The sequence below is a fragment of the Chiloscyllium punctatum genome, chromosome 25 (genome assembly GCF_047496795.1).
Source record: "Chiloscyllium punctatum isolate Juve2018m chromosome 25, sChiPun1.3, whole genome shotgun sequence".
In the NCBI taxonomy this organism is placed as follows: domain Eukaryota; kingdom Metazoa; phylum Chordata; class Chondrichthyes; order Orectolobiformes; family Hemiscylliidae; genus Chiloscyllium; species Chiloscyllium punctatum.
The window spans coordinates 14,773,764-14,789,820 of NC_092763.1; the positions used below are offsets into that span (position 1 = coordinate 14,773,764).

Genomic DNA, 16,057 nt, shown 5'->3' on the forward strand with positions numbered 1-16,057 from the left:
AGAAAGAGTTATCAAATAAGTCATATTCTTTCCCTGTATCCCTGGAAAGAGGTGTTTTTTTGAGAAGGGTGATGGACTTGAATGAATTGAGTAAGTCTTTGAGTCACAGTATAATGGCACCAGTCGATTGAAATCTCTGGCTTACACACACACAATGACAGCATGTATAATATTCCATCATCTTTCAGATCATTGCACTCACATGCAAACAGAACAATATTACAAGGATGTGCAAAATTAATATACTATGGATACTGGAAATCTGAAATAAGAACTGAAAATGCTGGAGAAACTCAGCAGGTCTGGTAGTATCTGTGGGTTCAGAAACAGAATCAATGATTGGAGTCTGATATGGAGTCTTCTTCAGTTTGATGCTGAGTTTCTCCAGCGCTTTTTGTATATTATTATTTATCGTGCTAAAACAGAATGTTCTCTGCAATATTAATCAGAATGTTATCAGCTGGACATATGTATATATCTCTAGTTAACATAAAGAACAGTTTTCAAAGCAAAGGACATTTGGTTGACTTTATCTGAAATGATGCTTTTGTGAAGAATACACACAGCTTTCTGGGCGATGCAGAGTCTGTGGGGGTGATGTGACTTTGGTTTTGGAGATAAATAAACCACTGGTATTTGAGTTACAGTGAGAAAGAAACACTGCCATAGGTCTGAAGGGAAACAGCCTTACCCCTCTATTTCTTTCATTAAAAATGTCCCTCAACATCGAAACATAGAAAGTAGAAACAGCAGTAGGCCATTCAACCCTTTGATCCTATTCATTATGATCATGGCTGAACATTCAAGTCAGTACTCAGTTCCCACTTTCTCCTCATACATTTTGATCGTTTTAGCTCTGAGAACTGTATAAAACTTCTTCTTGAAAACAGTCAATGCTTTGTCCTCATCCACAGACTCACCGTTTCCATGCTGTATGTCTCTGCCACTGTCTGGGGGGGGGGAAAGAGATTTCACTTCATCACAGTCCTAAATGGCCTACTCTATATGTGATCAAAGCTCTCCCCCTGCTCTTGCTGTCCTCATGCTACCCGAGCTCCTGCTTTCCCTCCACTCCCCCGGCTCCAGTTCTTCCTATGCTCACCCCAAGTTCCTTCTCTCCCTGCACTCTCTTCGCTCCCTGTTCTCCACAAATCCTTGCCTCTCCCTGCACTCCTACTCTCTCTTTTAAAAGAGATTGCAGAACATGGAGATGCAGAGGGATCTGGGTGTCCCAGTACGTAAATTACAGAAAGTTAGAATGCAGGAACAGTAATTGATTAAGGAAGACAAATGCTATGTTGTCATTTATTAAAATGTGAATAGAAGATAAAAGGAAGGTTTTGCTATCGCTGTAAAAGGCCATCTGTTTTCTTAAAGCAGAATTGAAATGCTCCTTGTATTTGAAATATTCTAATACTTTGTGGCCTATCTTCCTATAACTTACCTTCTCAGTGGCACATTTAAAGGATAAAACTATACACAAAGTCCTGGTGTCCTTTAACCAGGATAGGGGATTTCAAGGCAAGGTGGCGCATTTTTAAGGTGAGAGGAGAGAGATTTTAAAAAGACTTGAGGGGCACATTTTTTTACATAAAGAGATGGATGTGGCTGTTGACACAATTACTATATTTAGAAGACATTTGGATAGATACATGAATGGGAAAGGTTTGGAGATATGTTGAATCAGTTTAATTTGGGATTATGTTCAGCATGGGCTGGATGAATCAAAGAGTCTGTTTACATGTTTACATGCTATATGACTCTGTAATAATGATTATGATTGATGAAGACAAGATAATTTGTTCCTTATGTGTGCCCCTTATTCTCTTCACTTTATTGTAAACAAAATCTCCATCTTGAGAAGCATTAAAATTCCTCTATATTAAACCTCAAATGACTGATAAGTTTTGAACCTACTCTCCCCAACATTAAAAGTCATTAATTACGTTATTAGCCATGCAGCCAGTTCTTGTTATTAACAGTCATTAAATGTAAACATTCAATAACTTATCACAAAAGCAATCCTTTACCAATGAATAGCGGCAAGGTTGAATTGTGATATTGGCTGAAAATGTGTCGCTGGAAAAGCGCAGCAGGTCAGGCAGCATCCAAGGAACAGGAGAATCGACGTTTTGGGCATAAGCCCTCCTTCAGGAATGAGGAAAGTGTGTCCAGCAGGCTAAGATAAAAGGTAGGGAGGAGGGACTTGGGGGAGGGGCGCTGGAAATGCAAATTGTGATATTACCAAATTGTGAATTGTGATATTACCAAATTTATCACAAATTACTCCCAGTGGTAATTCATTGACATTTTACAAGGCTTCAGCTGGAAATTTTACTTTACAGATTAGTGTTTTCTATTCTGTGAGGCTTTCAGGGAATTGATAACAAACATAACTCGTAATTTTATAGCACCTTTCATGGGAATATTCAGGTGATTTGCAATCAATGAGGCACTTTTGAAATGCAGTCACTGTTGTAGCACATAAAGTCAGTAATTTTGGGTTCTATGATCACGGCCAGTTGTTTAAACAATGTTGGCTCAGGGATAAGTATTGCCAGGGCTATCAAGAACAACTGATCTGCTCCTCTCCAAAATATAGTGTTGTGGGGTCCTATAAATCTTCTTTTGAAGTATGATCTGAAATATGGCACCTCCAACGGCACAACATTGTGTCAACCCTGCACTGGAGTAGCAGCCTCTTTTTGTTCATTTTCTTATGGGATGCAGGTATTGCTGGCTGGCTAACATCTATTGCCTGACCCCAGTTGCCCTTGAGAAGGTGGTGGTGAGCTGCCTTCTTGAACCGCTGCAGACTATGTGCTGTGGGTAGATCTGCAACACTTTTGAGGAGGGAATTCCAGAAGTTTGACCCAGTGACAGTGAAGGAATTGCAATATATTTCCAAGTCAAGATGGTGAGTGGCTTGAAGGGTGAACTTGAGGTGGTGTTCCCATGTATCTGCTGCCCTTATCCTTCAAGGTGAAAGGTCATGTCTAAGAATTTATGGCAAATTTCTGCAGTGCATCTTGTAGATAGTACACACTGATGGTACTGAGCGTTAGTGGTGGAGGGACTAGTTGCTTATGGATGCAGTGCCAATCAAATGAGCTGCTTTGTCTTGGCTGGTCTCTTGAGTGTTGTTTGGGCTACACCTATCCAGGCAAGTGGGGAATTTTCCATCACATTCCCGATTTGTGCCTTGTAGATGGTGGACAGGTTCTGGCTTTTATAAGTTTGAATTCTTGACATTTAGAGAGAGAGCTCAGTGTATTAACTGCTAAGCCACAACTAGTGCCAACCTGGTGTTATAGCTCACTGGCTGCTTGGTGGTACCTCTGCCAAAAGGCGTTAACCTCCAGGAAATGGCATGCAGTCAGACGTGTAAATGTGATGTGCTCAGAATGTCACATAGGTCAGGAGAGGCTTATACTTAGGTGCCTGCAGCCAGGATTGTCTACTGACATACCATACAATGCTGTCAGGCTTCTTAAATGAATCAAACTCTCCTTCAGGCAGAATGGATGGTTGCTGCTCCCTTTCTTACTATAAGATTAATCTGCTGAAAAAAAAAATCAATTCTTTTTATGATTTTCTTCAGACTATTATTCTGCACAAAAAACATTTTTGCTTTCCATTGTTCTGCTGATTTTTGCCTCATCATCTATACTTAAACTCTGCTCAAAAGATACAAACATGAAGCTGCAGACACTGGACATCTAAAACAAAAACTGAAAACCTTAGAGACCCTGAGCTGCTCGGGAAGGATCTCGAGGTTATCAAAGCCTTGGTGAATATTAAAAGGTGCCAGTAGATGGCAGTAATAAACATGCAAGCTATTGCAAGATAATTCTTTAATTCGCTTGTGGGATGTGGGTGTCACTGGCTCGGCCAGCATTTATTGCCTGTCCCTCGTTGCCCTTGAAAAGGTGGTGATGACCTGCTTTCTTGAACCGCTGCAATCCAGCTGCTGTGGGTTGTCCCACAATGCCTTAAGGGAGGGAATTCCACAATTTTGACCCAGTGTCGGTTTTTTTTGGTGAATAATCACATTGATTTTACTCACTTTAGAGAATTAAAAGATAATTTTAAAAATTTGGGAAACTGTTGTATTTCAGTCATGTAAACTGCATCAATTTATACAACCACAGGTTGACACTATTGTGGAAGTAACTGCATGTAATCAAAAGTTTGAAAATACTTTATCATAAGTGTCCTGTCCCTTCCGCCAGATAATACCCGTGCAGAAATAAAACAAACTGGGTTCACTTTCCCTTGTTCAGAAATGAAAAACACAACTTTCCAGCATGGTCATTTATATCAATTTTTACTATGAAAAACACTGAAGAGTCACTAATTCATGAACGTTGCTGGATGGTGGCATTTACAGGTTAGCATTTGAAATGATCTTGGAAGCATATCTCGACTTATACACTAACAAAGGCATTATTTATGTGGATAATCTTCAATGTGCAGCAATTACTTAAATCGTCATTTGTGATATTCTTTCTAGATCGCTTTTCAATCTGACTAAACAGACGGTGCGTTGGAATGATTACTCCGCCATTTTAAATAACAAGTTAAAAGTATAATCGAGGCCTCTACACGCTAAGCATTGAAATTCACTTGTACACTGACTAACTGGTAAGAGTGAGTGTTCATAGTTCTGAAGTTTGGTTATGTACAATTCTGAAACTTCAAAGTCAAACACAAGGTTAAACTTTCTGAGCCTTATTTGGCAGTGATTAAAAAAAGAATACTGATCACAACAGAATTGGCTAGCAACTCATATTCTGACTGCATGGATTACTTATTATTTTCCTAATCAGAATAAAGATTTAGAATGCTCCTTGCTAGAGTACAAGCAGAACCCCATTGGTGAAGAAAGCAATCAAATCCAGAACTCTATTAGAAAAGGACATGAACATATGGAAAATGGCAGTCTGCCCAATCTGTCTTGATCACACACAACACACACATCACTGGACACAAATGGACAGATGAGAAATAAAGTAGCCATTACAGTCCCTAATAGATTTAAAGTAGCAAAATGTAAAAGTCTCACCTTCTTCATAAGTATTAGGGCTTGCAACATGATGTGAATATGAGAGTAGTTACTATTTTATTGTGTTGCGCTTGTGTTTACTAAAAGGACTGGTCAACATAAAATTGTTTCAAATAAGCAAAATGATCTGAAATTTGCCCATTTTTACCAAAAACGTAATTCAATTCTTGTCGTTATGACTGGTAAAAATAATTGCAATTATATAGAATTAGACAACAGGAATGTGGGTGCAGTGGCAGAAAGGGGTGACATTTTCTAACTTTTGAATGTGTCTCAAGAGAGTGTTGCTTACTTGATATAATCTAATGTACTAAAAGAATCATTCACCATTTGAAACAATTTCCTTCCAATAATTGCACTATTCTCAAAGAAGGCAGATGACCTAGATTGACAGCTATCTCAGGCATCTGATATGAGAAAGTGAACTATTTAACTCGGCCTCTGATTTACATCTAATTGTAGCAAAACCGATCTCCATTGAATGTTTCCCCTCAAGCGAACAAGACAAAATGAGGCCTATACTTATGTCTTTCAACTCAAGATTCCAACACTCTTACTTGATTGTCAATGATTTGTCACAGGATAAGACATTGGCTTTGGTACTCTGTGTCATTATGTTACCTCTCCCTCACTATTTTACATTTTGTGCCTCCCCCCTCCCTCTGTTCTGTCTGTCATTGTTCCACAAGGCTGAAACCAGAGACATTTGTAGTCGGCCATGTGGAGTCAAGCAGAACAGAGTACGAGACGTGACCAAGGTTAGAAGCGGACCCCCTCCTCCCCCCCCTCTTTAATGCAATGCGGTTTGGAAGATTGAAGGCAACAACAACAACTGCCAGATTGCTCCCATATCTATTAATAGGTGAAAGCAAAAATGTCTATTCAGTGATGGTGAGTCATCTGACCACAAGTGCTTAGATCCCTGTTTCAGTGATTTTTAATTGATTGTTTTCAGTAGAGTCATAGAGATGTATATCATTGAAAGAGACCCTTCAGTCCAACTCATTCATGCTGACCAGATATCCCAACCTAATCTCATCTCATATGCCTGCACTTGGCCCATATCCCTCTAAACTCTTCCTATTCATATACCTATCCAGATGCCTTTTAAGTGCTGTAATTATACCAGCCTCCACCATTTCCTCTGGCAGCTCATTTCATATATGTACCACCCTCTTGTGTGAAGATGTTGTCCCTTAGGTCTCTTTTATATCTTTACCCTCTCACCCTAAACCCATGCCCACTAGTTCTGGACTCCCTTACCCCAGGAAAAAGACTTTGTCTATTTACCCTTTCCATGCCCCTCATGATTTTATAAACCTCTATAAAGTCACCGCTCAGCCTCCAAAGTGGCAGAGGAGGAGGTTGAGGTATGAACAGATAATAATGAAGGATTGTCCTTCCCATCTAGAGGTGAGCTGACAATTGACAAATAGGGATCTTGTGGCACATGGTACTGTGCCTGCCTCAGAGCCAAGAGGTGTGGGCTCAAGTCCCACCTGTTCGAGAGGTGTGGCATAACTCATCTGAACAAACTGATTCAAAAATTTCTGCAACTGACAATTCATCTGAAACTGCCAAGATGAGTAATTTCAATCAATGCTTGGATTTGATTTATCTTCTTGTATTTCTACTTTCTAGCTTTTCTACTCTCTACTTAAAGCAACTTACCATACAAGTGGTAGTTCGTTATACTGGAGATGACCATTTTCTTTGCCAACTACTCTTCAATTCTTAACAGAAATTACTTTTAATATCTTTGACAAGAACTGTGTATTCAACCTTCAAGAGCCCTCACCAGAATTTCAAGATTTTAAGTACTTAAAATCCTAACAATGGCGAAGAAATGAGAAATGAGTTACTGTAAATTTTTGTGTATTGTGCCTTTCATTTCCTGAGTCATGTGCTTTATTTGCTTAATAGTTAACACCAAAGTGTGAAAAGGAAACTGTCTTCTTTAGAATTTCAGTAACCTTTCAAAAGTATGTAGTTAGCCAATATTACAATAGAGCATTATCATAAGTTTAGTCATGATCGCTTCCATAAGATGCAATGGTGTTTAAATTTTGTAAGCAATCATCCACAGAGTTGTTGCAAAGAAGAGACAGTTGACTGTCTACTTCTCTGTCTGCAGAAGGTGCCCGACCTGCTGAGTTTCTGTTTATATTTTGGATCTCCAGCATTCACAGCGCTTTGCTTTTATTATACGGTATTAGTTATACAGTGTTATACAGACATTGTTTTCAATAGGGATTTGCTGAGGTGTAATTGTCAGCTTGTGAATTTTTCACTGTCAATGAAACAAATTTAAGAGAAGGCCATCGTCACTATTCTGCTTTCGGTCATTACTTGAGTGCTGTATTGGTCGAAAAATCTCTTTTAGCTAAGATCTTAAATGAGTCTTTAAGGTCTTCAGTCTCTAAAGGTGTGTGTAAAAAGGAGAGAGAGATTCCTAGGTCAACCACGATCCTCAAATCAAAAACAGATTAATGAGTGAAAGTGCTCACTCATTCTTGGTAGAACTCTGCTGTGGGAAACTAGCCTGTTTTGTTTGTCTCCATAACAGGAAATCGATTTCATTTGTTGATGAGACATTTGGCACAGCCTGAGGATCTGATCTTCAAGTCCAACATTTCTGTTTAGTGTATTATTTTCGACAATAATGCTTAGTCCAAAATTAAGGCAAAATATGCTGTAGCAAATGCTGGGCCATTCAATATTGTATTCTGTACAATAATGGTATGAATAGAAATTAATGCAACTGAATGACAAGAACCTTTTCATATAATTTACTGTTCGTTTTCTTTTCATTCGGTAGGCTTGGATGTCTATTTTTACATAACTCACTTATCGCAACTCATGCCAAGTCACTTAACTGCATAAATCTAAGTGCATAATGTAGTCAGTTGACCCACGGTGTCCGTATCAACTTAATTTTGCAGCAGTCTAAATAAATACCAATTACCTGCCCTTTCCCTCTTCCATGTCCAACCAGCAGAGTTAACTTGAATAAGTTACTTAAAAGGCACTGCTTTATTTCAACCAGAACCATAGCCAATGTTAGGCAAAACTTACACCACAAAGGAAAATGAGTCTGAGTGGGGGAGGCAGATATATTTTATTCCTTTTCTTTCAAAAACATGAATATTGCAAGATGATTAGCTCCTCTACTGCTAACTCCAGATCACTTGCTACTGTAAGGATGCCACTCTCCCTTTTCCTCAGAATTCCTGTATTGCATCAGGTTTGGGTTTCCTATGGGGCATCGACATTGCCAGGAATCACATTATATTCTTCTGGGTGTCAAGGGCAATTTCTCATCAATCATGATACAGAAGATGGACTTGCATGAGATGAGGTTAAGGTGATAACAGCAGCAAAGGGAGGGGTTTGTAATCACCACTCCCACTGACAGGCTGTTTCCTGATGGTGGGTTGACTCGTAGGAGGAGGTGATGCTTACGATTATGAAAGATTAGCGACAGCCAAGAACAAGATGCCAGAACCTTGTTGTGAAAGTTGGAATATACAAAGCAGAAATTTCTGATTTGCTTTCACAGGTTTGTGAACAATTTGTACAAAGACCATTGGACATGTGCAGAAACCAGATAAACATATCACTCGTGGAAGTCAGTAACCTGGGAGGCGGGAGAAAAAGCTCTAAGCAGGAATAAAATGGATTTTAAAAAAAATTATCGAGAACGTAAGTCCAAAACTCTGACAACAGAAACTCCAAGGTAGAGTCAGAAACATTTTAAACAGCTTCAAACAGAGTGTTAGAAATGGTATCACACCTGAGCAGAAAATGAAATTTGATACAAAGAAACAAACTCATGACATGATTAAGGCGTGGTTGAAATGAAATTTAACTGTGCAGGATTACAATGTAATGTAATGACAGGTGACAGTAAATCTGAAGAATCAATACAGGTCTCATTAGTATTACTAAGTACCTAATCTGAGTTGTTTGCAGAAAAAGTCTTAGACAGAAATTGACCAGATGTTTATAACAACTTGTATTTATAAAGTGCCTTGAAGACAGTAAAATATTCACAGAGTTATAGAACAAGATTTGATATCAAGTCATATAAAGGAGATATTAAGACAAATGAGAAATAATCTTAGCCAAAGGTTAGGTTTTAATGGGTTTTTGTAAAAAGGAACAAATGGAGGGAATTCTAGAATTAGAATCTGAGGAGCTGAAGGAATAGTCACAAATGCTGGTGTGATTAAAATCAGGAATGTTTCAGAGATCAAAATTGGTCCACCTGACACATATTCCCTTCCCCTCCTTTGTCAGCATTCTGCAGGGACCATTCCCTCTGGATACCCTAATCAACTCCTTCTCCATTCCCAAAATCCCTCCCCCACAGCCTCACCTCACCTTCCCATGCAATCACAGAAAGTCTAACACTTGCCCGTTTACTTGTTCCCTCCTCACCTTCCCAAGCCCCTGACATATCTTCCAGGTAAAGCAGCGAGTTACCTGCACCTCACTCAATCTTGTCTGCTGTTTTTGCTGCTCAGTGTGGTCTCCTCCATGTTTGGGTGGTGAAACACAGGCTGGGTGACCACGTGGCAGCACAGTTACATTCTGCTCGCAAAAATGACCCTGGGCTTCCAGTTGCCTGCCACTTCAACACCCCACCGTGTTCCCTGGCCAACATCTCAGTCTCAGGCTTGCTGCAGTGCTCCAGGAAAGCCGAGTGCAAGCTGGGAGAACAACACCTCATTTTCCACTGAGGCTGCCTTCCGGACTCAATATCAAGTTCAATCATTTTAGAATCTGTGCAACTTCTCCAAATCCTTACCCCAAACCCAACACTCCCAGCTCCCTGACCACATGGGCTGATTTCAGCACAGCCAACCAATTTTCACACAGTAATGGTATCCATTATCAAATTTTATTTCTCCCTGGCTCATCATGATCCATCCTAACCATCATGCCCTGCCTGTCTGGGCTCCATTTCCGCCTATTTTCTTACTCCTTTACCCTGCCAGCCAGCCTCAACCCCTCCTCTGCAACCTGTACAACCACCTTTTCACTAATAGTCCTACAGAAGGGTCATTGGACCCAAAAACGTTAACTCTGCTTTCTTTCCACTATTGCTGTTGCATTTCTCCTGCAATTTCTGTCTTTATTCCAAAATTGGAGGAATGTGTACATCTTGGAGGTTCAGAGGACGAGAGGAAGTTGCAAAAAGAGGAAGGGTGAGGCTGCGAGGAACTTGAAACAATGATGAGAATTTTAAAATCAAGAAGTTGTGAAACGGCCAGGACAATTAGGTCATCAGGCACAGGGGTGATGGCTTAATGGGACTTAGTGTAAATAAATGAATGTTGAGCAGAATGCAAACCATGACCAAACCTGAGGACAAAGCGCAAATAAAATAGATGTAATTCGAATGGATGAAACTGAAATTAAAAGGACCGAAGGAGCTAAAGTTGGGCGCGACTAAGAAAAGGGGCAAAATGTAGGAACCGAGTTCACCTTTGAAAGCATCATGCATCGGGGAGCAGTAATACTGCTGTAATATGTAACCTCAACTCTCCTAATATGTTGGCTGCCGTCAAACTGAAAAAGGTTCTCCCAGAGTGGGCAATATTGTTAATCATTTTCTGTATTTTAAGCAAGTTGTTAGCTCTGCTACATCCAGCAGGAGGTTAAGCAGCATCAAATATAACATTAATTTCTAAAATGTGGACTCAGGTTTAAATTGAATAATTCCATTTTAAAAGAGAGCTTGAAGACACTAATTACCTAATCAGTTATGGAATTTCCAGTTCACTAAAACAACTTCATATTCCTGGCTTTAGATAGTTTCAAAAAAACAAAGTCAGTTCTGTGAAAGTACTTTAAACGTGAATGAATTCCAGTAGGTGCCCCAGGGTTGGGCCATTTGGACGTGCAACACTTTAATAAACAGTGAGTCAACGAAAAAAAAACTGCCAGTCGGTTCAACTTTTTTCTCACTCCCTTGTTGAGATTTCGTTGAATATCTTGGGCCAGCTGCATCTTGTTTCTCTTTTTGGCAAATTGTAAAATCTGACCTGGATAGGTTGAAGTCAAGCTAACTATAATTGAATCACAACCACCCGAGGAAGGAGCGTCGCTCCGAAAGCTAGTGCTTCCAATTAAACCTGCTGGACTATAACGTGGTGTGGTGTGATTTTTAACTTTGCCCACCCCAGTCCAACACCGGCGCCTCCAAATCATAACTGAACCAGTCACATCTTTTCTCCTTGACAGCGTTTTGATATGGTTACATGGTGTTCCCCACTCCGTGCTCCACCGAGCACAGGGATCAACTTTGATGTTCACATGGTCCCTGCTTAGCTGAATAGAAAGCTAGAAGTCCACCTACCAGTGGGTTTCAGGAGACTCGACTGGCAAGTCAAAAATAAGAAAAAGAAAAAAATATCAAGGGCAAAAGCAATTTGTAAAGAAGGAGATTTCCAAAATATAAAGACTCAAATAGAGGTAAACAATTATCATCTTATTCATGGCTCTGTACCAATTGACTATGCACTACATCTATTCGTTCTGCAGTACTTTTCAAACGCCCCCCCCACCCTTTTCCCCTTCTGTGTAAAAAGACTACAACATTGACACAACGATGTCCTACGGAAACAAGTGGGAACAAATGTTTTGTTTTTCAACTTCTGGTTGTCTGGGAGGTGTCCCGTTGACCTGACCCATACTTAGCGTCCCCTGCTCTTCCCGAGCGGAGATTTCCGACTTTCACTTGGAACTCGACGGCTCTGCAAGGATTTCCTGCAAAATGGGTCACGGGTCTGATTGTCCGTGAGTGTATTGTACAGAATGTATGATACACAATTAAAAAATCGCACCACACCAGGTTATTGTCCAACAGATTTATTTGGAAATATCAAGCTTTCGTCAGGTATTTCCAAATAAACCTGTTGGACTATAACCTAGTGTTATGTAACTTTTAACTTTGTACCCCCCAGTCCAACACCGGCACCTCCACGTCATATAATACAGAAGGCAGTGTGCACTGCAGTTCCCCAGAACTATCATATTCACCTCTCACACTCAAACTGTGCACAACGCATGAATAGGCAGTGATATTTCATACCCTCCCAGTTAAGTTAAAAATTTCAACCTCCTGGGGTGGATCATATTTCACCTACAAAAGTAAACGTGATTCATGTGAGTAAATTTTGCCAGCAATGAACAAACTGAAGGTTAATGTCTGATGCCTGTGACTAAACATCGCCAATTAAAGGTTGTAAATGAGAATGCTGCCGATTTATCGGTTTCTGTTACAGAGGTGGAACAAATTTCAATGCTATCTTTAAGAGTGTGAATGCTCTTTCTCTTCAGTGGCTTACCTATATCTCAGTCGGCTCGGTTCCTTCTCACCATGATCGGGTGCAGTTCCAGTTGAGACACAGCTGATGAGTTTCCCCACCCTCTCCCCTTTCTGATGTGTGTAATGTGTAAGACAGCTCTGCACCAACCGAACCGTCCCTTCCACTCTGCGCCTCCTGAGCTGACTGCGTCTTGCAAGTTATTGCCGGGGAAGATTGCAACACGGAGAGCCGTCCCCCTTTTGTATGTGTGTATGTGTGTGTGTGTTTATGCAACTGTGGCCAGGAATGGCGAAATGTCAGTGCCTTCAGATAACAGGGACGACTACAAAAGGCGATCGAAGAACAAGAGGCAGCCTCCCACGCACACACACAAGCGGTCACTCTCACTCATTCCAGCATAAGGACACAATCTCCCAACCCAGCGACCACAAGAAACTGCAGACAGGGCACGCATTTGCCAACTCGGAGCATCATGGTGACTTGAGGTTTCTGTCTGCACTGAGAAATAAACGAGCATTACACTTTGGTAGATGGGACAAGCATTTCTGTAAGACCCCCTTTCTTTCAGCTGATACATCTTTGGAAGGTTGACTTACCCTAATCGCCGGGATTCAGTCATATTCTCAACAACAGCGGCAGAGAGAGTGCTGGAGAAAGGTAGGAGGAGAGAGCCAAGCGAGAGTGAAACAAAACATTTCCAGTCGATAATGTGGCGGTGCCGGGTGTTGGACTGGGGTGGACAAAGTTAAAAACCACACATCACCAGGTTACAGTCTAACAGGTTGACTTGGAAGCACTAGCTTTGGGAGCACCGCCACCCTTCGAATTCGAAACATTCACTATTTCGCTCTCTCCCCAGAAGCTGTTGAATTTCTCCAGCACTTCCTGTGTTTGTTTCAGGTTTCCGGCATCCACGACTCTTTGCTTTTATTTTCAAGCGTTTCTTGCAAGGCAATAGATAGAATCTTGGGGATGAGGGGCTTCACGTTTTCATTGGTGTAAGTGCCTGAAAGCAGTGCAGTCTGTCACTAACGAGACGGAGAATCTCATTGCAGAACCAAGCAGCTGGAGAGCACTGGGAAAGCGGGTGAAGTTTTCTGAAGGAAGCTCTCAGCCATCACATAGTTATCTTCGGTGTGGCTGGTCTTCCACTACGAGCAGCTTCCTTGCCAACACTCTCCCTTTGATTTCCTCCTACCTGCGCCAGCTCTCCCCCTATTCACCTCACTCCCCCATTGCCCCCTCTCCCACAGTTCACCTCACTCCCCCATTGCCCCCTCTCCCACAGTTCACCTCACTCCCCCAGTGACCCTTTACCATGCTTCACCTCACTTCCCCATTGCCCCCTCTCCCACAGTTCACCTCACTCCCCACAGTGCACCCTCTCCCAAACTTCACTTCACTCCCCCTCAGTGCCCCCCTCCCACTCTGCACCTCACTCCCCCCAATGCCCCCTCTCTCACTGTTCACCTCACTCCCCCAGTGACCCTTTACCATGCTTCACCTCACTCCCCCATTGCCCCCTCACTGACTCTTCACCTCACTCCTCCCAGTGCCCCCTCCCACTCTTCACTACTCACCCCCATGCCAGATCTCCTCTTCACCTCACTCCCCCCATGCCAGCTCTCTCACTCTTCACCTCACTCCCCCCAGTGCCCCCTCTCCTAAACTTCATCTCACTCCCCCCGGTGCCCCCGTACCACTCTTCACCTCACTCCTCCCAGTACCACCTCTCCCACTCTTCCCCTCACAACCCCCCAGTGCCAGCTCTCCTACTCTTCACCTCACTCACCCCAGTGCCCTCCTCCCACTCTTCACCTCACTCCCCCTGTGCCAGCTCTCCTCCTCTTCACCTCACTCCCCCAGTGCCCGCTCTCCCACTCTTCACCTCACTCTCCCCAGTGCCAGCTCTCCCACTCTTCACTCCACCCCCAATGCCCGCTCTCCCACTCTTCACCTCATTCCTCCCATGCCCCCGCTCCCACTGTTCAAATCTCTCCTCCCAGTGCCAGCTCTCCCACACTTCACTTCACTCCCCCCAGTGCCAGCTGTCCCAATCTTCACCTCATTCCCCCCAGTGCCCCCTCCCACTCTACACTACTCACCCCCATACCAGCTCTCCTACTCTTCACCTCACTCACCCCAGTGCCCCCCTCCCACTCTACACTACTCACCCCCATACCAGCTCTCCTACTCTTCACCTCACTCACCCCAGTGCCCTCCTCCCACTCTTCACCTCACTCCCCCTGTGCCAGCTCTCCTACTCTTCACCTCACTCCACCCGTGCCCCCTCTCTCACGCTTCACCTTACTCCTCCAGTGCCTCCTCTCCCACTCTTCACCTCACTCCCCCCCAGTGCCAGTGCTCCCACTCATCACCTCATTCCCCCTGTGCTCCCTCTCTCAATCTTCACTTCGCTCCCCACAGTGCTCCCTCTCCCACTCTTCACCTCACTCCTCCCAGTGCCAGCTCTGCCACTCTTCACTCCACTCCCCCCAGTGCCAGCTCTCCCACTCTTCACCTCAGTCACCCAAGTGGCAGCTCTCCCACTCTTCACCTCAGTCACCCAAGTGGCAGCTCTCTCACTCTTCACCAAACTCCCCCCAGTAACAGCTCTCCTACTTTTCACCTCACTCCTCCCAATGCCAGCTCTCCCACTCTTCAACTCAATCCCCCTAGTGCCCCCCTCCAAATGTTCACCTCAATCCCCCTGTGCCCCCTCTCCCACTCTTCACCTCACTTCCCCGTGCCCCCTCTCTACCTCACTCCCCCCAGTGCCTGCTCTCCTACTCTTCATCTCACTCCTTCCAGTGCCAGCTCTCCGACTCTTCACTCCACTCCCCCCAGTGCCGGCACTCCCACTCCTCACTCCTCAGCCCTCAGTTCCAGCTCTCCCACTCTTCACCTCACTTTCCAGTTCCCCACTCCAAATTTTCACCTCACTCCCCGAGTTCCCCCTCTCCCAATCTTCACTCCTCTCCCCCCAGTGCCAGTTCTCCCAATCTTCACCTCACTCCCCTGGTGCCCCCAATCCCACTCTTCACCTCACTACTCACAGTGCCCAGCTCTCCCACTCTTCATCTCACTCCCCCCAGTGCCCCCTCTCCCACTCTTCTCCTCACCCCTCCCAGTGTCACCTCTCCCAATATTCACCTCATTCCCCCCAGTGCACCCTCTCCCATGCTTCGCTTCACTCTCCCAGTACCCCCTCTCCCACTCTGCACCTCACTCCCCCCAGTGCCCCCTCTCCTACTCTTCACATCACTTCCCCAAATGCCAGCTCTCCCACTCTTCATCTCACTTCCCCCAGTGCCAGCTCTCTCACTATTCATCGCAATCCCCCCAGTGCCAGCTCTTCCACTCTTCACCTCACTCCCCCCAGTGCCGGCACTCCCACTCTTCACCTCACTCCCCCCAGTGACCCCTTTCCCACTCTTCACTTCACACCCCCCCAGTGCCAGCTCTCTCACTCTTCACCTCACTCCCCCCAGTGACTCCTTTCCCACTCTTCACTTCACACCCCCCAGTGCCAGCTCTTCCACTCTTCACCTCACTCCTCCCAGTGCCAGCTCTCCTACTCTTCACCTCAGTCACCCCAGTGGCAGCTCTCCCACTCTTCACCTCAATCCCCCTAGTGCCCCCCTCCAAATCTTCA

General features: G+C 43.7%; 1 protein-coding gene across 4 annotated transcripts in view; it reads right to left on the reverse strand.

The window, feature by feature from the left end:
• The window catches only part of LOC140495710 (cysteinyl leukotriene receptor 1-like), a 30,772-nt gene extending 17,412 nt beyond the window's left edge, over positions 1 to 13,360 (reverse strand). For 2 of the 4 annotated variants that reach the window (XM_072594719.1, XM_072594715.1), the window contains exon 1: positions 12,999 to 13,360. Coding sequence is in view for 1 of the 4 variants with exons in the window: in XM_072594715.1 (XP_072450816.1) it covers positions 12,999 to 13,021 (23 nt within the window). In the remaining 3 variants the exon portion in view is untranslated. Of the gene's footprint in view, positions 1 to 12,420; positions 12,578 to 12,998 lie in introns of those variants that run through there. The other 2 variants (XM_072594716.1, XM_072594718.1) reach the window with 1 other exon arrangement.
• Between the last annotated feature and the right edge of the window lie 2,697 nt (positions 13,361 to 16,057).